The 20,567-nt window shown below is 41.4% G+C and overlaps 1 protein-coding gene across 1 annotated transcript in view; it reads right to left on the bottom strand.

The window, feature by feature from the left end:
* ADAMTS6 (ADAM metallopeptidase with thrombospondin type 1 motif 6) overlaps positions 1 to 20,567 on the bottom strand; it is a 310,431-nt gene that overhangs the window by 145,292 nt on the left and 144,572 nt on the right. The window contains exon 10 of the mRNA XM_054031218.1: positions 16,950 to 17,096. Coding sequence (XP_053887193.1) covers positions 16,950 to 17,096 — 147 coding nt within the window. The remainder of the gene's footprint in view (positions 1 to 16,949; positions 17,097 to 20,567) is intronic.

Here is a 20,567-nt window from a genome sequence, read left to right as displayed (position 1 = left end):
CAGTCTGGGGCTATGAATGTGAAGACTCCTCTTGATCTGGCAACTTTCTACGTGACTCTAAGCAGAATGGGAGGGGGGAAACGGTGCAGTAGATTGACAGTCTAGGGATTTAATAGGACATTTGTTTTGCTCCTGCTTCTTTGTACCTGCTGAAATACTTTGGGACTTCTCTGCTTTTCCCGAATGCCATAAGAACCATCTGAGGCCTGTCCCACCTTTCACATACACAGGCAAAGACCTGGAGTGGGGGTGGTTAGCTCATATTTTCCTTGAGTATTTATTTTTCTCAGTGTGGACTGATGACAGAATGATAGAACTTTTCAGCCGAAGTTATCAATAGGTCTGATTCCCTGGAAATTCATTGACTTTTTGTGCTTCCTTGGTGACTGATGCATATTATGCATGTTATGGCATTGTGTAATTGAATTCTTATTGCTGAGATTTTTTAGCTTTTCTTGGAAGTGCAACAAAGCAAGCCTCACCACCTTGGCCTGCAGCATGTTTATAGACCCTTCCTTTTGACCACTGAACACCTGACATGGATTTCCTAAATGGGACCCTCCACGCATCCATGATCAAAATTTCCTTCTCACTAGCAAGTCCAGAGGATCTCCTTCTTGCAGTTTTCCTCTGCTAGACATCACCCGAGAAAGATTTGGACAACCTGTGCAATATTAAAAGGTTTGAGGGAATCTACCTATTCCACTTCAGTGCAAGAGGATGATGTGCTGAAGAGAGTATAGGTAATAGCATACACAGAGCACTTCTCCCAGGTTCACTGCCACCAATTCAAGAGCCTCCAAGCAGTAAAATACTGTGGTCTGTGACTTGGCTATATACCTTCGTTATTGTATCCTGCATAAGAAATATCTACGTAAAACGCTGTTGAAAGTTGCTCCCAGGTACAAAGACTCTGCTGTGGGATTGATGGAACACTTCTTGCTTATCACTAATCCATGACTTTCCAGTAACCACTGAACTCCTCCACCACAACTGGGATGAAGCTTCTGACACAATTTGTCCAGATATGGGATGATGCATATGACCTTTCTTCTGAAGGCTACAGGAGAAGACTTGGTACTAAAGGTGATGATCCAGGACAGCAAATTGCAGATACATCTTCTAATGAGACTGCAGGAGCAACACATACGGGTACATATTCTGGAGATTCATGAAGTGTAGGAGTTTGTCTGGGCTCACTTCTTAAATAACTGCCTTTAATGACATCATTCTGAAACTCAAGATCCTGAGGAAGATGATGACTCTTTTCAAGAGCAGGACTGGATGACAATTTCCCATTGATATGGAGACAGTGAAATAGATGGAATAGACTTTTGGGGCCTTCTGATCTCTCCGACTAAGGTGATGGCCTATATGTTTAGGAGATTGTTTAGGTTAGGGTCTCCTGAGCACCTTATCAGTTGGCCAATGTGTCACAGGCAATAGAATGAAGCAGTTGCCAAAAGATCTCACATTGAACTCAGTTGCATATCTGTGTGTGTGTGTCCAGGACTCATTGATAGGATGCTGCTTGCGCTCAGGTCTGAAAGAGTTTCTCCTGCCTTCCCCTCATTCTGGTCCTCTGCACTCAGACCCCTGCTTCTCAGGTTGACTGTTTAAAGTTTGAACGGATTCCTGATGTTTGTTACTTCTTTGCTAGTGAAAGGGACTAATCCAATTAAGTCTGCCTTCCTATTGAACTGGTTTTGTTCCCTAGGTGATAAAGTCCTAGTCTCTCTGGATCTGCTCCTGTTGCAATCCTAGGGGCCATCTGGGCTTCTCTTGGGATAGACTTTTGTTTTTTACTGTGGCTAAGGACTGTTGGCTCTTCTCCAATAATCTTCCCTGGAAAGATAGCTCCCTGTGAAAGGCAGAATTGCTAGTCTGGAGGAAAGATTCACTGCCCACTCTTTTAGCAACAGGGCTCTCCTGCCTGACACTGAGGTGATGTGGCAGCCATAATTCCAGAAGTCAACCAGATGGTTGACTTCACACCAGAAGTGCAAGTAGCTGAGCCCAAAACTAGGAGTTTCAGTCAATTCAAGCTCCTCATTTTTGGCCTCTGGATAATTGCCATGCTACAGTAGCTACCCCACTTCCATTTTTGAGGTACATGCTGCATAAACTGAAGTTAATATCAGGCCTGGGATCACAGAGGATATTTCCGGGGATGCTTCACTTTGCCAGTCAAAGAGATCCTTGAAAAGCTGCTTCTCTTTCCTTAGGAACCATCATCCTCTTTGGCACCCCTGATATGGCAGCATCCACCCTTAGCTTTTCAGTGAGTGTCTCTGCATTTGACTTTCTAACAGGACAGGAAATAAAAGTTACTTATGGGTACAGTAACTAGATTTCTTTGAGATGTGTTCTCCATATGCATATTACATTTATGATGTGCATGTGCCCGCACATGCCTGAGATTGGAGTTTTTTGGAAAGCAGAGTCCATTATGGTCACACGTGTGCACACTTAGTGTCCTCATGCTCAACACCAAGGACATAAAGAATGGAGTGGGCCAAATGCCACTCGCTTCCTTCTCCACCATGGAATCTGAAGGATATAGGACTCCGAAGCACAGGAGAAGCAGGATGGGTAGTGGAATGATGGAATATGTATATGTACAACACATCTTGAAGAACTCCAGTTACTATACAGGCAAGTAACTTTTCTCCTTCAAGAGTTACCCATATGCATATTGCATTTATGGTGACTTGCAGTGGAGCAATGCAGTGGAGGTGAGAGCTCAGAATCTAGAAGAACAGAGATTGGAGTACAGGCTTTCCAAAAGTAGCATCTGATTCAGAAGACTTGATGATAGAATAGTGCTTTGTGAATGTGTATGCAGATTTCTGCTGACACCAAAAGAAAAATCTTGTCCAATATACCAAGTAGATTTGTCTCCTAAAATCTTTTCTACTATATACTAATATATTTTGTACATATCTGGAACAAGATTTTTCTAGGTCTGAAATCCATCCAGTAGCTAGGCCATGAGATGGAGAGCTGCATCAGCAGGTCTGGAACAAGAGGTAACTTCTTTGGCTGACAGATTGAGAGATTCAGCATGTTAGGGAACCAAAATTGTCTTGGCCATGCTGATGCAATTAATATCGTTTTGGCTGAGTCCAGTCTGATTTTCTGCAAGACCCTTGGGATCAACTGAATTGGTAGGTATCCATACATTAGGGTCCTTGACCACAAAATCAGAAAGTCATCTGAGAGGAAGCCTGGGCTGAAACCCACTCTTGAACTGAAGGCCTGAAATTTCTTATTGTATATTGCAAACAGGTCCACCCGAAGATAGCCTCTATCTGAGAAGATGTCATGAAAGATCAAGTCCTTGATCTCTCATTCATGATTTGAGAAGTGTCTGCTCAGTTTGTCCACCAAGCTGCTCTGCAGAACTGCTTAGTACACAGCTGTGAGGAAGATTCAGTGTCAAATATACCAATTTCATAGGCTGATTGCCTCTGGACACAATGGGGAAAATCTTACTCCTCCTTGTTTGTTTCTATAAAACATGATTGAATTGTCAGTCATTATTCGGATGGATTGATTTTCAATGTGAGGTATGAATGTCTCATAAGCTCTGAACATTGGTCTGATATTCAGCAAGTTTATGTGCATTTGTGCTTCCCAAAGAGTCCAGAGGCTTTGATCCATATGTTCCATATGGGATCCCCCTCCCAACAGTAAAGCATCCATTAGTCGTTGATGGCAATGGTACTCCTTTGCATACATTCTTGGGCTACTTCCACCATTTCAGGGAGGATAGAACCAGTGGAGGCACACACAGAGACATATCCAAATGACATCTGGTGGGAACATAAACCAACCTTACAAAGCCCTGCTTGCAGCAGTAGTGTGGCATTTGTCGTTAAAAAGGTGCATGAAGCCATGTCCCCAAGAAGACCAAAACACATCCTCACTGTGGAGTTTGGGTTTGACTCTATGTGAGATATTAAGGAAGACATGTTCTCAAACCTGTCCTAAGGTAGATACCCTGGGGGATCTAAGTGTAGCTCAAGAACCCTTCAGGGTATGAAGGACACTGTCCACTTTGAAACTTAACAAGTCTGGCCCTTAAAATAGCAAATCCTCCACAGTGTACTGAACCTCCCACGAAAAACAAGACTTCTGAAGCAATGAGACTCCCCTCATTACTATTGATCTTGAGGTGGCATGTGCCACTTCAAGTTCAGCTTGCAGATTGGTTCTGGCCATCAAGTGATCCTCAGTGACCAGTGAAGAAAATTCTCCTTTAACGTCTGGTGGTAGTTTGTCTGAAAATGCCATTATCCTTTTGTAATTCCAAAAATTGTATCTGGGCAACAGATCTGATAATTCATCATTCTAAATTGCAAACTAGGTAACAAGAATTATTTTTGACCAAGCACTTTGGTTCCTGTTTTCTTGATGTTGCCTTATTTTGTTGCCTTTTTCATGCCTGACTAACCACTGGGTGCCAGGCAGAGGATATGAATTCAACCTCCGTGGAAGGGACATGGTATTTTTATCTGCTTTCCAGAACATAGGAGCTGCTGTAGCAGGAGTCTGCCACAGGATTCATGCAGAATCCATTATAGCTTCATTAAATGGGAAGGATATTCTCCCAGCAGCAGAGGACTGAAGAATGTCACTTTATGTGCGGGATCCTGCACCTCCTGAGGGATATGAATCCTATGCCCCCTTGAGTAGATCCTGAAACCCTTGAGAATCATCCAGCTGTGATATGCTAGGCAGGACTACTGTCTCATCTGGATAAAACAAGGAAATAACCAAAGGGCCCAATATGTCTGCTTAGTGAGATGGATTCTTTTCACTGGATCCTCAGGCTGAGCAGATGGACGAAAGTTTACTGAACAGAACAGGTTGAGTAGCAAAAACAGAGGAAAATCTCTTGAGAGTGGAGATCTCCCAGTGTGAGGTTCCAGCCCATGTGATCCCCAAGGTTTCCAATACAGTCAGACAGGTATGTTGGGATAAATTATAGGTAGCCATGGAGTAAAAAATCATGATCCATGTCCAGAATAATGGACTCCATAGGTTCTATCACAGGAGGAGTCTCTAGAGTCCCTGCGTGATCCATACAAGACAGGAAGAGACACCCTTGGAGAGTACCTATGACAATCCCTCATACTATCCTCAGATGCTGATGAAAAAGATCAATCTCTGTCTAATAGTGGCATAGAGGTAACAGGTGTAAAGGATTGAGCCTAGAGGTACTTGCTACCATAGAGAAAGATGGATCTGGTGTCAAGCTGTCCTGCTGTGGATCAAGAGTATGACTACCAACCTCAGGGAAGATTGTTAAGAACCAGGGCAGAGAGCCCAAATCGGTGGTAAGTTCCATACTTAGATTTCACCAATCAATTATCAAGTGTAAACTCCTCATGCACTATTATTTGAGTTAACATGGAGCCACACACAGTCCCCTTGGGTACTCTGATCTGTCTTGCCACCCAGGTAAGCTTAACTTTGTGACAGATGGTCCCTTTCACCAAGTATCACAGCAATATTCAGGTTACTCCCAATCCCAAAGAACCAGTCACTTACCCCAGGTCAACTGCACTTTAGATATCACACCAAGGACAACGCTTGGGGCCAATCCTACAATAAACTATATAAAGATTTATTATACAGGAAAAGGAAACAGAGTTATTTATAAGGTTAAAGCAGATAAACACATACATAAATGAGTTACAGTCTTAAGTTTCCAAGGTAATAGAAGCTTCTATAATAAGCAAGCTCTATATGTCTTTTAGGACAAACCCAAGCTAAGCACTGGGGATCTTTTGCTTATGCCTAGTAATCCTTGTACTCCAGAGTCCAAGCAGCAAAAAGATACAGTTTCTCTTTGTTAGGGGTTTTTATTCCCTTCCCCACTTCTACTTTAAGCTGCAAACTCAGCTGATGGGAGGAATTTACTTGCAAGATGCATCTTCACTGGGTGGGAGGAGGTTAACCAACAAAGTCTTTTGTCCTCTTTAATGTTTCACTATAGTCCATCTGGTGTCTATGGACCTTTCTTCTTGGTCAAGAGAGAAAACATTCTGTTGCAGATCAGCATTTTAACCTAACTAATGTCTCTGTGCTGTCTGGTGATTTATACAGTTACAGAAGCTTACAAGGCAAATACTCAAATATTATCTTATAATATGGGATACAGATGTTATAAGTGAGATTAATGCATGCAATTTACAAGCATTCCATAAAATACTAAACCCGTTTGTATAATTCTAATACTTATTTTAACAATACTAATGAGCCAGACTGATTTCAGCTATATATTTGTCAGTATTCAACTGAGGCTTGGGGACCTTAGCCTGAGCTAGCACCTAGTCTGCCAGCATCACACCTGGTACTGCAGGTGCTAGAGCTGAAGAAAGCAATGTGGACTCAGGCTCTTGCGATACCCTGGTACCGGGCATGCTTTAGTATTGTGCGATGTGTGGTTGTGGTTTATTTGAAAATTGTTGGAATTATAGACTGTCACTTTGGTCTGTAAGGAGTTTCTTGGTCCTGCTTGCAGGCTAGTCAGGAAAGTGTGTGATCAGAGTCAGTCAGCAGACAGCCAGTCTAGAGTTGGGCAGGCTGAGTAGTGGCTCTCTGTTTTAGGGAGCAGCCTGCTTTGTCTGTCTCCATTTTGGGGTTTTGTGTATTATCATTTTGAATCCTAAGAAATAAAGTAGTTTTACATTGCAACCTTCCAGCAAGAGTATTTTTTTAATCTAACTTCTCTGTGTGTATACCATGAAAATAACAACAGTGAGACAAACAGCAGAGCCAAGGGGAAAGAGTGGAGTTTGCAGTGCCTACATAATCAGTACCAACATAACCAGTAGTGGAGCAACAGTCAGAGTTGTTACTGAAAGAGCCATACTGCACTTCAATGGTATAACGAGTGAAGCTGAAGGGACAACATGAGATGCTGCTGCTGGAGCCATCATCTTTGCATACCAGTTCAGTGCCCAAGCCTCAGTACCAAGACCTCATCAAGTTTCAGCAGTAGCTATACTGAGATGCAAAGTCTCTTTGCCTCTCTAGGAGTAGGTCTACACTTACCTCCGGGTCCGGCGGTAAGCAATCGATCTTCTGGCATCGATTTATCGCGTCTTGCTAGACACGATAAATCGGTCCCGGATCGATCCCAGAAGTGCTCGCCGTTGACGCCAGTACTCCAGCTCGGTGAGAGGAGTACGCGGCATCGACGGGGGAGCCTGCCTGCCATGTCTGGACCCGCAGTAAGTTCGAACTAAGGTACTTCGAATTCAGCTACATAATTAACGTAGCTGAATTTGCGTACCTTAGTTCGAAATGGGGGGTTAGTGTGGACCAGGCCTAACAGTCCAGGGAAGCCACTCACTTTGTTGAGGAAATCTTAGTTAGGGATACACCTCCCTAATACAAGCTCTGAATTTTCTTTTCAGAAAGTTTTTTATCAAACTTTCCTGAGCTTGGAGCTGAAGTCTCAGCTGAAGCGGCTCAAAGGGGGGTAGACCACATGCTGACATTAGCACTTCTGGAGATAGGTATGTTATGTACAGGGGGATCAGACACCCTATGGTCTGAAGACAGTCTCATAGATTTATCCATTTAAAACATTTGGAGATTAGCCTCTTTTAATGTCTTCTTTGAAAAGTATCAGAGGGGTAGCCGTGTTAGTCTGAATCTGTAAAAAGCAACAGAGGGTCCTGTGGCACCTTTGAGATGCAAGTCATCTGAAGAAGTGAGGTTCTTACCCACGAAAGCTTATGCTCCCAATACTTCAGTTAGTCTCAAAGGTGCCACAGGACCTTCTGTTGCTTTTCTTTGAAAAGGACTCACATACAGCACATTTCCCAGAGATGTGATCCCCCCAAACAGAACAGACATCTTATGTTACCATCATTAATGGGGATAGCACCCTCATGTGAGGGGCTGTTCTAGAATCCAGGAGATTCAGGATTAGGTGTTTCTAAACCCCAGTACCAGGAAAGAAAAAATATAAAAGTTTCAAATGGAAGGAAACCTATCAAAAAATTGTTGTCAATGGGCAAAAAACTAACCTATTGTACTAGGGTAGTTCTATATACATAGGAAAAACAGCCAACCATTAACGAAAAATGGATAGTGAGTGTCTTTATCTCAGAGCCAGCAGCTGTGAGAAGGAACTGAGGGCTCCATCCTTTATGCCCTTGGCTTGTGGCACAAGGACACTGAGCACGCATGCACAGTCACAACAACTGATTCGGCTGGCCAAAAGACTCTGCTCTTGGGCATATGGGCACATGCATACTATAAGTGGAATATGTATATGGACAGTCACTCGAAGGACAAGCTTTTAATGCCATGCTAAGGGCTGTTTTCCTGTCTGGGGTGCCCTATTCATTGTCAATCTGACGCAGGGTTGATAGACAATACCTATTGCACCCAGAGTCAGAGATTTTATGGTCTGACAGCGACCACCAGATCATCTAGTCTGACCTCCTGTATATCACGGCCACCAACATCACCCAGCACCCACACACTAAACCCAACAACCAAAATCAGATCAACGTATTACAGCCCACAGGAGACTAGACTATTATATACCACAGGCAGAGAATAGGAGGGACCTATGTGTACCAATGCTCAAGGCCCCTGCAATGGAGGGAAATTATTAAGTGAGATATACCCAGATAATCCTGGCAAGTGACTTGAATCTACATGCTGCAGAAGAAGGCAAAACCAAAAAATAAACAACAACAACAAAAACCAAGGTCACTGATCAGGGAAAAATTCCTTCCTGAACCCACAGATGATGCTGATCAGTTAGACCCGGCACATGTGAGCAAAAGCCAGGCAGCCAAGCACCTGAGAGAGAGAATGCGCAGTGCCTCCTCAGACCACTGGCCCACTGCATCCAGTGTCCCATCTCCAACCATGGCTATCTCTGATGCTTCAGAGGAAGGAGACCAAAAAGAAACACTCCAGAATACATTTGTGGGGGGAGGAAAGACTCTTTTCCTAATCCCTGCAGGCAGTGGCTGAGTGAAGGCTGAAGCATAAGGTTTTAGGAACTCAAGATATAAACTTGGAAGTGAGCCCCAGGGCTGCTAAGCCTTACCATCACAAGCAACCCTATCATATAATCACACTCATAAATTTGTCCAACTCTCTCAAAAATAATCAAGTTATTTGCCACCAGAACTCCTATTGGGAGGCTGTTCCAGAATCTCATTTGTCTGGTGGTTAGAAACCTTCTAATTTTCAGCCTGAATTTGTTCGTGGCCAGTTTATACCCATTTGTTCTTGTGCCAACACTGTCCTTTAGCTCTTCACTTCTCTGGTTTTACCTTCCTGATCCATTTATAGATAGCAGCCTTCTTTTTGAAAGCTAACCAAGCCAATCTCTAAGAGTGTCCTCTCATAAGATAGGTCATCCATTCCCCTATCATTCTATTAGCTCTTCTCTGTACCTGTTCCAGTTTGAATTAATCTCTCTCGAACATGAATGACAAGAACTGTACATAGTATTCCAGATGAGGTCTTACCAGTTGACTTGTACAATAGCATTAATATTTATCTATCTCTACTGGAAATGCCTTACTTGATACATCCTAGAATTGTAATAGGTTTTTTTTGCAGCCACATCAGATTGGTGGCTCATAGTCATCCTGTGATCAATCCACACACCCAGGTCTCTCTCATCTTCTGTCTCTTCCAACTGATGATCCCCCAACTTGTAGCAGAATGTCTTATTATTAGACCCTAATTGCATGACCTTGCACTTTGTACTATTGAATTTCATCCCTTTTCTGTCACTTTAGTCTTCAGGGTGATCCAGATCTTCCTGTATAATATTCCAGTCCTCCTCTGTACTGACAATGCCCCTCAACTTTGTATCACTAGCAAATTTCGTTAGCACATTCCTATTTTTTGTGCCAATCTCATTAATAAAAATATTGAATAAAATTGATCCCAAAACCAATCCTGGAGGAACTCCACTAATAACCTTCTTCCAGTCCGATAGTTCACCATTCAGCATAACCGGTTGTCTTCAAATGCTTTACTGAAGTCCAAGTATATTAGATCTACTTCACTTCCCTTATCCAAAAAATGAGTTATTTTCTCAAAGAAAGAAATCGGATTAGTCTGGCATGATCTACCTTTGGGTAAACCCAATTGCATTATATCAGCTTTACCATTTGAAGGCCAGAAGAGGGAGTTCAGGAAAGATTATTATTATTACAACAATCTTTTCTGAATCCCCTCTTCTGGCCTTCAAACAACCCCCAGCCTCTCCAAGCTCAATATCAGAAGCAAACTTCCCACAGACCAGGACACACGAACTCAAAGCGGCACCAGACCCTGTCAGAACAACTGATAGAAAACCTGCAGACATATCTCCAAAGCTACAATGATCAATAACCCCCACAAAACACTTTTCAAGATCCACGAGTCCTACACATGCCTATCACAACATGTGGTGTACTTCATTCAGTGCACTAAATGTCATCCTCCAACTCGGGTGGAATCTTGCTGAGCAGTGTCTGGTTGAGCTGACATCTTCCAAGTGGTATTCAGTGGCTAGTGCTTGGTAATTTCCCCTCTGCAATGAGGGGAGCTGTGCTTGTCCTTTTGTCTCATTCTTTGTGCAAAAGGCGCAGTGCAAAACTCTATGATCTGGACTACAGTTTCTGGAAGGAACAGTGGGGACCCAGGCCTGGAGGAACAAGAGGAGGAAGCTGAAGACAAGGCCCCACCCCTAGTGGCAATGAACAGGCTTCTGTTCCATAGTGCTTCAGCCTGAGGAGGGAAGGGACCGCAGGCATCCTAACTGGGTTTGCCGAGTTCTTTCCTTTCCTTTGTTCACTCCTCCCTACTCTTGGGGGAACATAAAAGTGACACTGGTTCTTTGTCCCCAGTCTCCTTCCTGCCCCTGAGAGAAGCTAGTTGCTGTCATCTTTCCAAGCTTGGTGAGCATCTGCTGTAGGCACTGCCTCTCCAGCTACAGTCTGGCAGCTTTCAGGGATTGGTTTGATGGACTCTAAGGGAGCTGACAGAGGAGCTGGAGCAGCTTTTCTTCTCTGGATGCAGTGTTCTGCAAGTCAGGAGCAAGTTGGGAGCCAATTATCTGGGCTGCTGCTGTCTGAGTAGTCCCTGTGCTTCCTGGTTCCTGTTCTCTGATGGAGTATGAATACTCCAGTGGATAAGCCTCTGCTGTTAAGGCTGCTCCTGCCTCATTGAGAAGGGTGGGGGAAGGAAGCAGGAGGGAGGGAGGAAACAAGGGCCCTTGTCAGACTGGAGCCATATTTCATGCAAGAAGTGATTGCACTAGCATGTCCCTTACCATTCCACTGACAATTATTTTTTTTTAAAAAAGCATAAAAAATTGGGATATATAGTACTCATAGACTGGAGAAAAACAAATGAACCACTAATCTTCAAGAAAAGAAAGAAGACTGATCCTGGTCAATACTGTCCCATAATTCTAAGGTCTATTCCCAGTAAAATAATGAAACAAATATTAATTGGAAAAATCAGGAAGCATTTAGAGGCTATTGGAACCATAAACAAAAATCATCATGAAAATACAATGAACAGCTCTTGCCAGAAAACCTAATTAGTTTTTAAGATAGAATTTTAAAATTGGTGGATGAAGGGAAAGTAGTAGATATAATATATTTGGATCTTAATAAACTATTTAATACAATGTCTCACAATCAAATAATTAATATAAGTTGCCTTGGAAAAAGAACACTAACATGGACTAGAAACATATGGAAATATCAAAAAGGAAGGGTTATGCACTAGGGGAACTGATGTGTTTAGTAGCTACTTTGCTGATCTATGATAGTTCTAGTATCATTTAATATATATTTTTAATGGTCTAAAAAGTGCTTAGGATATTAATGAAATTCACAGATGGTATAATCTGGCAGGAGTTACAAACACAAGTGACAATTAATGCAAAGAAACCAAAAGAGATTAGCAATATGAGATCTAATTCACCATAGTGATCATCCAGTTTAATGTCAGTATAATTGATTTTAATTCCAGTCCACTGGCATAAAACTGGAGCATGTATTGGTGAATTAAATCCATGGATTGAAAAAGAGTGAAGGAGGTGCTAGTAGTCAGAGAGTTTGCAATATGATACAGTAACAAGTTAAAAAGACCACTGCATCATTGGGATGCCTACACAGAGGCATTATGTCATGAGACAAGGAAGCAGATACATAGATTTTAAGGCCACAAGAGACCATAATTACCATCTATTCTAACCTCCTGCATAACACAGGCCATAAAATTTCACCTAGTGTTCTTACATCAAACCCATAACTAAGAGACAGCCCCTGCCATGTTTCTGGAATGACTACATGTCTAATACTGTGTTCATTTGTCAAACAACTCATTTCCAGAATGATATGGATCAACTGGATTTCAAGAAGAGTGCAACAAAATGTCTAAGATAATACTACATGTAGTGGAATGAATATAGTAAAAGTAAACAAACAAAAGGCCCTACAAAACAAACACCCAAGACTTTAATTTAGGCTAAATATCACAAAAGACCTTCCAGACAGTGAGGTCTGATAGGCTGTGGAACAGTGTCCCAAATGAAGACATGGACTATTACATGGCACAGTTAAACCTAGACATGACAATACAATAGAAATGTACTATAGGGTGTACAATCTTGAACTGATTGACACGGACTTGTACAAATTGGTTGGTCTGGTAGGTCTTTTCTATTTTTAACTTTTGTGAATCCATGATATATAGCTCCAAGATAGTGTTCAATAAATTCATTTGTTTGTTGCATTGGAAAATTGATTGTGTTCCCAGAAATCAAGATCACAAATATGTTTGTTCCCTGGCTGAACATGTGCTAGTGCTGATGGCACTGAATTAGCTAAGCCACTGCTTGCCCCCTAAAAAAAGTCCTTCCCAAATATATATATATATTATCACATAAGAACATAAAAACGGCCATACTGGGTCAGACCAATGGCCCAATATCCTGTCTTCCAACAGTGGACAATGTCAGATGCTTCAGAGAGAATGAGCAGAACAGGTAATCACCAAGTGATCCATTCCCTGTTGCCTGTTCCCAGCTTTCGGCAAACAGAGGCTAGGGACACTTTAGAGCATGGTTTTGCATCCCTGCCCATCCTGGATAATAGCCATTGATGGACCTATCCTCCATGAACTTATTTAGTTCCTTTTTGAAACCTGTTATAATCTTGGCCTTCACAACACCCTCTGGCCAAGAGATCCACAAGTTGACTATGTGTTGTGTGAAGAAATACTTCCTTTTGTTTGTTTTAAATCTGCAGCATATTAATTTCATTTGGTGACCCCTAGTACTTATGTTATGAGAAGGAGTGATTAATATTTCCTTATTTACTTTCTCTAGACCAGTCATGATTTTAGAGACCTCTATCTTATCCCCCTCCTTAGTCATCTCTTTTCCAAGCTGAAAAGTCCCAGTCTTATTAATATCTCCTCACATGGAACTTGTTCCATACCCCTAAACATATTTGTTGCCCCTAGAATCATAGAATCATAGAAGATTAGGGTTGGAAGAGAGCTCAGGAGGTCATCTAGTCCAATCCCCTGCTCAAAGCACCCACTAAATCATCCCAGCCAGGGCTTTGTCAAGCTGGGCCTTAAAAACCTCTAAGGATGGAGATTCCACCACCTCCCTAGGTAACCCATTCCAGTGCTTCACCACCCTCCTAGTGAAATAGTGTTTCCTAATATCCAACCTAGACCTCCCCCTCTACAACTTGAGATCATTACTCCTTGTTCAGTAATCTGCCACCACTGAGAACAGCCGAGCTCCATCCTCTTTGGAACCCCCCTTCAGGTAATTGAAGGCTGCTATCAAATCTCCCCTCACTCTTCTCTTCTATAGACTAAATAACCCCAGTTCCCTCAGCCACTCTTCATAAGTCATGTGCCTCAGCCCCCTAATAATTTTCGTTGCCCTCAGCTGGACTCTCTCCAATTTGTCCACATCCCTTCTGTAGTGGGGGGACCAAAACTGGATGCAATTCTCCAGGTGTGGCCTCACCAGTGCCGAGTAGAGGGGAATAATCACTTCCCTCGATCTGCTGGCAATGCTCCTACTAATACAGCCCAATATGCCGTTGGCCTTCTTGGCAACAAGGGCACACTGCTGACTCATATCCAGCTTCTCGTCCACTGTTATCCCCAGGTCCTTTTCTGCAGAACTGCTGCTTAGCCAGTCGTCCCCAACCTGTAGCGGTGCATGGGATTCTTCCTTCCTAAGTGCAGTACTCTGCATTTGTCTTTGTTGAACCTCATCAGATCTCTTTTGGCCCAATCCTCCACTTTATCTAGATCACTCTGGACCCTATCCCTACCCTTCAGTGTATCTACCTCTCCCCCCAGCTTAGTGTCATCTGCAAATTTGCTGAGGGTGCAATTAATCCCATCATCCAGATCGTTAATAAAGATGTTGAACAAAACCAACCCCTGGGGCACACCCGCTTGATACCGGCTGCCAATTAGACATCGAGCCACTGATCACTACCCGTTGAACCCAACAATCTAGCCAGATTTCTATCCACCTTATAGTCCATTCATCCAATCCATAGTTTATATTCTTGCTGGCAAGAATATTGTGGGAGATCGTATCAAAAGCTTTGCTAAAGTCTGTAGCCTTTCTGTAGCTTTTCCAATTCCAATATATCTTTTTTGAGATGGAGTGACCAGATCTGCATTTTTGACTTCTGCTGCACGTAGAGTGGGTGAGAACTATCCACAATGACTCCAAGATCTCTTTCTTGAGTGGTAACAGCTAATTTAGATCCCATCATTTTATACGTATAGCTGCGATTATGTTTTTTATATGCATTACTTTGCATTTATCAACATTGAATTTCATCTGCCATTTTGTTGTCCAGTCACCCAGTTTTATGAGATCACTTTGTAACTCTTTGCAGTCTACTTTGGACGTAATTATCTTGAGTAGTTTTGTATCATCCGCAAATTTTGCCACCTCACTGTTTGCCCCTTTTTCCAAATTATTTATGAATATGTTGAACAGTACTGGTCCCAGTACAGACCCCTGAGGGACACCACTATTTACCTCTCTCCATTCTGAAAACTGACCATTTATTCCTACCCTTTGTTTCCTATCTTTTAACCAGTTCCTGGTCATGAGAGGACCTTCCTTTTTATCCCATGACAGCTTACTTTGCTTACGAGCCTTTGGGGACCTTGTCAAGGGCTTTCTGAAAATCTAAGTACATTATATCCAATGGATCACCCTTGTCCACATGCTTGTTGACTCCCTCAAAGAATTCTAGTAGATTGGTGATGCATGATTTCCCTTTACAAAAACCATGTTGATTCTTCCCCCAACAAATTGTATTCATCTATGTGTTTGATTACTCTGTTCTTTACTATAGTTTCAACCAATTTGCCTCTTTGTCTGTCTTCTACACTGTAAACTCTTTGGCAGAGGACCCCTCTTCATTTTATATCATATAAAGCACTGAGCACATTGTTAGCACTTAACATATATTAATAATTCTTTTAAAAAATAGAAGTAAAATCCTTATGTAGCCAAAAGGGCAAAATATAATTCTAGATAAAAATCATCGATACTATTGTAAGATTCTAATGTCTAAAGGTATGTCATCCTGTCTTATGAACCTATCTACTTTCACAAAATGTATCTAAGGGCATTCCACAGAAGAAAACAAAAGGCATGGAGGATGAGGACAATCAAATTTGACAGATTATAGGGATTGATCTTTGATGCCCTCTTCAGGCTGCTTTGCACTGCTTAGGTCAATCCCAAAATCAGCGGAGCAGAAAGGTAATTAAGAGCCACTCTTCTGCCCCCATCCCTGTTTCCTGCAGTAGAAATCCCCAGTTGTTGGAGGACCAGTATATATAACTTTACACTTCCTGCTCCTGGCCCCCCATACATAGGATGTCTGAGCGGGGTTGGCCAGATTATCTTGTGCTCTAGGAATCACAAGGCAATGGAATGTCCCACTGGTGGCCACTTCCACTACTAACAGCTCTGGGGGGGGTTGTAAATTGCACTAGGGGCCAAATTGGCCCTGGCCATCCTTGGGATTGGGAGAGTGGAAAAGTTGCTTCTGCTCTCCCAACTCTTGGGTTTTGCACTACGCGCATCTCAACCATACCTAAGGATCTGACTCATAGTGTAAGAGCTTGCAACTTTGATTTGTGTGAGTAGTTCTTATGCAAATAATTCAACTGAACTCAACTGATTTAAATACATTCAGAGAAAATGTAGCAATGACAAGTTCCAATTGAGTTGCATTTTCTGAAATAAATTATGCAACAGCTAATTAGAGAGGCAGGGCCCAGAACTTCTCAGGATTCAGCCATAACATTTTTTAATATTCATACAGGGGAACTGCAGAATAGTTTCAAGACTCTTTTACGAACTACCGTGTATCATTCAAAGAGACAACCATTGATCTCACTAAGGTGAAATTTCTACCTCCTTCAGGGTTCAATCACTAGTTGTTTTTCGTTTGTTTGTTTGTTTGTTTTACTAGGACAAACTTTGAAACTTGTTAGATACTCTCTTTTCCAAAACAATATGGTATTTTAATCAGATCTTGGCCAGTACTCAGATAAACAAAACAGAAATCTATACCTGACATCACTATGCATTTAACAAAACAATCCTTATCACTAACCTTAAAAAAAAAAAAGCCCTCTCACCTCTATTCCCCATCCATAGTTAAATATAAACAGAACAGTTCAAAAAGAGGGATGGGAAGGGGAAGCACTTTCCACAACACAAAGAAATTACCTATGATGTACAAGTCAGCAGTAAGTCACCATATATTTACTCATTTTACAGAATGTGAATTAGTGTAAATCACTGTATCTCTACCAATTATTTATTCTGATGAGTATGAAATTTTGGAGCAATTCATTATCTCTCTCCAGAGATTACTTACTCTAAAAAGCTGGTGATGTAATCCCGGCTACAGGCTGACCAGGAGAAGGGGTTGGTGTTTGCTGTAATGTGAGCTGCCATAAGTTTTGCTGCTTCATGACCTTTGGTCCCACAAGAATTTCCAATTCCATCATGGTTCATACCAAAACTGTCCAAAACAGAAGAAAAATGTATCCCATTACATTCCTATGGTACCAGAAAAAAATAAAGTTTGGAACTGGAAGGCCATGCTCAGTTAGTGTAGGAGGACTAAAATAAGATATGTCTGATTAATTCAGATTAAACTCTGTACACTCAGAATACTATGCAATTTTGCTGTTTCATACAAAGATATCAAAGCATTTTACTACATTGCGTAAATCTCACAATAGGCCTGTGAGATAAACAAAAGGGACTCATACTTCAGTCCTTATTTGGGAGTTTGGCCCATCTAAGAACTACAGGTCAATACCTGCTCTTGCACTCAGATCAGTAAACACAGACACAGAAAGGCTGGGTGATATTGCCAAGATCACACAGTGAGTCAATGACAATCCAGAATAGAACTTAGGCAGCCTAACTACTAAATAACCTCTGCTCCCTATATTGATCCATTTATAAAGTGGCCTTGATCCTCTGCTGTTCTAAGTCTGCTTTGTGGTGGTCCTCAAATGCAAAACAGTCTTAAACTCAGCAGAAACAGCCTCCTCAGAATTCCACCCGTGAAGGAGAATCCTTGGGTGGTGCAGGGTCAGCAAAATGATTCATACATCACCCCCTTCTTAACATCCAACATAGTTCACATGGTCACAGAAAAAGGGGTGTACCCCAGGATCCTTGGATGTTGGAACAGCTCTTTGGAGCTGTATTTGGCCAGCACAATGTACAACAGCTAAATCATCACCAAACTAAAACTAAAAGCTAAATCCATAAGAACTCTGCTTTAACAGACTATTTAAGAGCAAATGTTTAACTTTATACATAAAATTAACCTTTAAAATTAAATAACTATTGCATTTTACATATAACACGTTAGTGAAATATTCAGTTTGTCAGCACTGTGACTGATATGACATAAATTAATCATAATAATTAAAGATAACATACAAAAAGGTGCTCTATTTAAGTAATTGTATAGTTTTTAAAAAAGCATCTCTCCTGTATGTCTTTGAGTGAGCTGGAGTTAGTTTGGGGTATGGCAAATTTTCTTAAATATTCATCTATCACGAAGGAATTTCTCTTTTCCATGCAAATATCGTTCAAGATCATGGGCTTGTTATATTCAGTTCTGGATCAAGTGACAAAAGATCATGATATCTCATGAGCCATTTGAAATAGCAGATTTCATTACTCATGGGAAGAGACAGAATGATTGTTAGGGAAAGTGAAATATTCATAACTCTAAAATACAACCTTCCCACCCCTACTGTGAGAAAATATTCAAAGCAAAATCAGAATATGTTAAACAAGTTATCTCTCAGACATGGCGCATTTATTCTGGCTTAGTTCTTAGTGGTAGCACTTTTTACATTTTTAGGCAAAAACAACATCCTGAAAGAGGAAAATGCACTTTTATTTTCACTCTTTTTTTAAAATGTAATGCTAATCACAATCACTTCTCTCGGCTCTGCTCCTGAGTTATACAATCACTTAAGTATTGTGAAAATTCTGTAAATTAATTCATCAGTGTACATAAATGTAATTTATGCATGCAGTCTGAAGATTTTCTGTAATACTGTAAATTATGGTTACTCACCTGTATCTGGAATTCTTTGAGACGTGCTCTGTATAGTCACACCCATCGGATACAGCGACTGGGCAGCTCTGATGGTAGAAACTTTTGATAATATTGCCTGCTGGCGCACTCTTGTACACCCCCCTGCTCTTTCCCTCAGTGTTCCTGAATGTTCTGAGAGCAAGATTATAAAAGGGGTATAGCACTCTGACCACCTTAGTTTCTTCTACCACTTCCCAAAATCCTGATGCTGTAATTAGGACTTAGGAAAAGGTGAAGGTACATGGGGAGCGTGAATATGCTCCACATTACATCTCTACACAGTTTTGCTAAGTGGAATGCATCTAAGCTATACCACTGATGTTGCCTTGGCCTTCGTGGAATGGGACCTAATCCCTTCAGGAATAGGAACAGATGCCAATAAGCAGCCATCCTCTATACACAGTCTAGCCCATTTTGATGTTTGAGAAGCAATTGCTTGACCTCTTTTGTTATTACCATAAGATATGAGTAAATCTGGAGATTTTCTGAATTGTTCCATCCTATTAAGATAATACACTAAAGCCCCCTTAGCATTTAAACTCTGTAACGTATTTCCATCTGCATGTGCATGGGGTCTTAGAAACACTGGCTGGTTAATTGTCTGATTAATGTGAAATTCAGTCACTACTTTAGGTAGGAACTTGGGATGGCAATGTAGCATAACCTTATCTTTACGGAATACAGTAAATGGCAGGTCAGCCATGAGGGTTTCACAGGGCACTCACTCTTCTTGCTGATGTTGTAGCTATGATGAAAGCTGTTTTAACTGAAAGATGAAATGAAGAACATTCTCCCATTGGCTAAAAGGGAGGTTTCATGAACTGCATAAGGACTATGTTAAGGTCTCATGTCAGTGGAGGGCCCTTGAATGGTGGATAGATATTAATTAGCCCTTTCATAAATCTTTCAACTGTCTCATGTGTGGATATAGATTTGTTTTCGATAAGTGAGTGATACACTGATATAGCTGCTTATCAAACCTTAATTAATGCTTAATTAATCATTTTCTAGAGCTAAGAAAAACCTGCTGTACCCGTGAACCACATTTTAATAATCCTGATAGAATCCTATATCTCAAGTCATCAGGTGTAGGAAATATGAGTCTGTATGATAAACTTTTCCATTCTGCTGAGTCAACAGATCAGGAGTGAGAGGGAGAAATTGGAAAACGCCTTTGGATAGCTGAAGGTGGTCCTGGAGCCACAGTTGCCTCAGCCTTGCCAGAGCAACTATGATTACTTTGGCTCTGTCCTGTTTTATCTTCCTTATTACCCTCCGATTGAGAGGAAATGGAGGGAAGAAATATAGAAGACCTCATACACAATTTATCCCGAATGTGTCAGATGGTATGATGCTATACGATTGAAATATGACCATGTATATCATTAATGTTGCCAATGTAAAAAGTATGTCATGTAAGGTATCAATGGAAAAGTTATGATTTGCTAAATAAGAGTATCCTGTTTATATGCATGTATCATCTTTGTATCTAAAGTTATGAATATTGGCTATATATCTATAGTTCAGATCGGTTTATTCCTGGGGTAACACCGACAAGCTAGTTTACATCCAGTCTAGCCAGCCCATTGTGAATGAAATATTCAAGTTTGATGGTCCATTAAGGATACATCACTCTAACAATGGTCCATAGAAGAAACTCATTCTGCCCAGATATCAATTCCTGCGAATGCCTCAGCCTCCAAGGGGCCAATGGCTATCCCCGTGAGTCATCCGGCCTTGTAAGGACATGTGATATGCTCATGTGACCCTGGACTCCATCTTGTGCCAGTAACTTTCCACAAACTGGACTGTGAGCTTTGTTTGAAACAAAAAATTTACAGGCATATGGCTCGGTATAAAATA

This window comes from Malaclemys terrapin, chromosome 6, assembly GCF_027887155.1.
Source record: "Malaclemys terrapin pileata isolate rMalTer1 chromosome 6, rMalTer1.hap1, whole genome shotgun sequence".
NCBI classification, from domain to species: Eukaryota; Metazoa; Chordata; order Testudines; family Emydidae; genus Malaclemys; species Malaclemys terrapin.
This window is presented reverse-complemented; position numbering and strand designations above follow the sequence as displayed.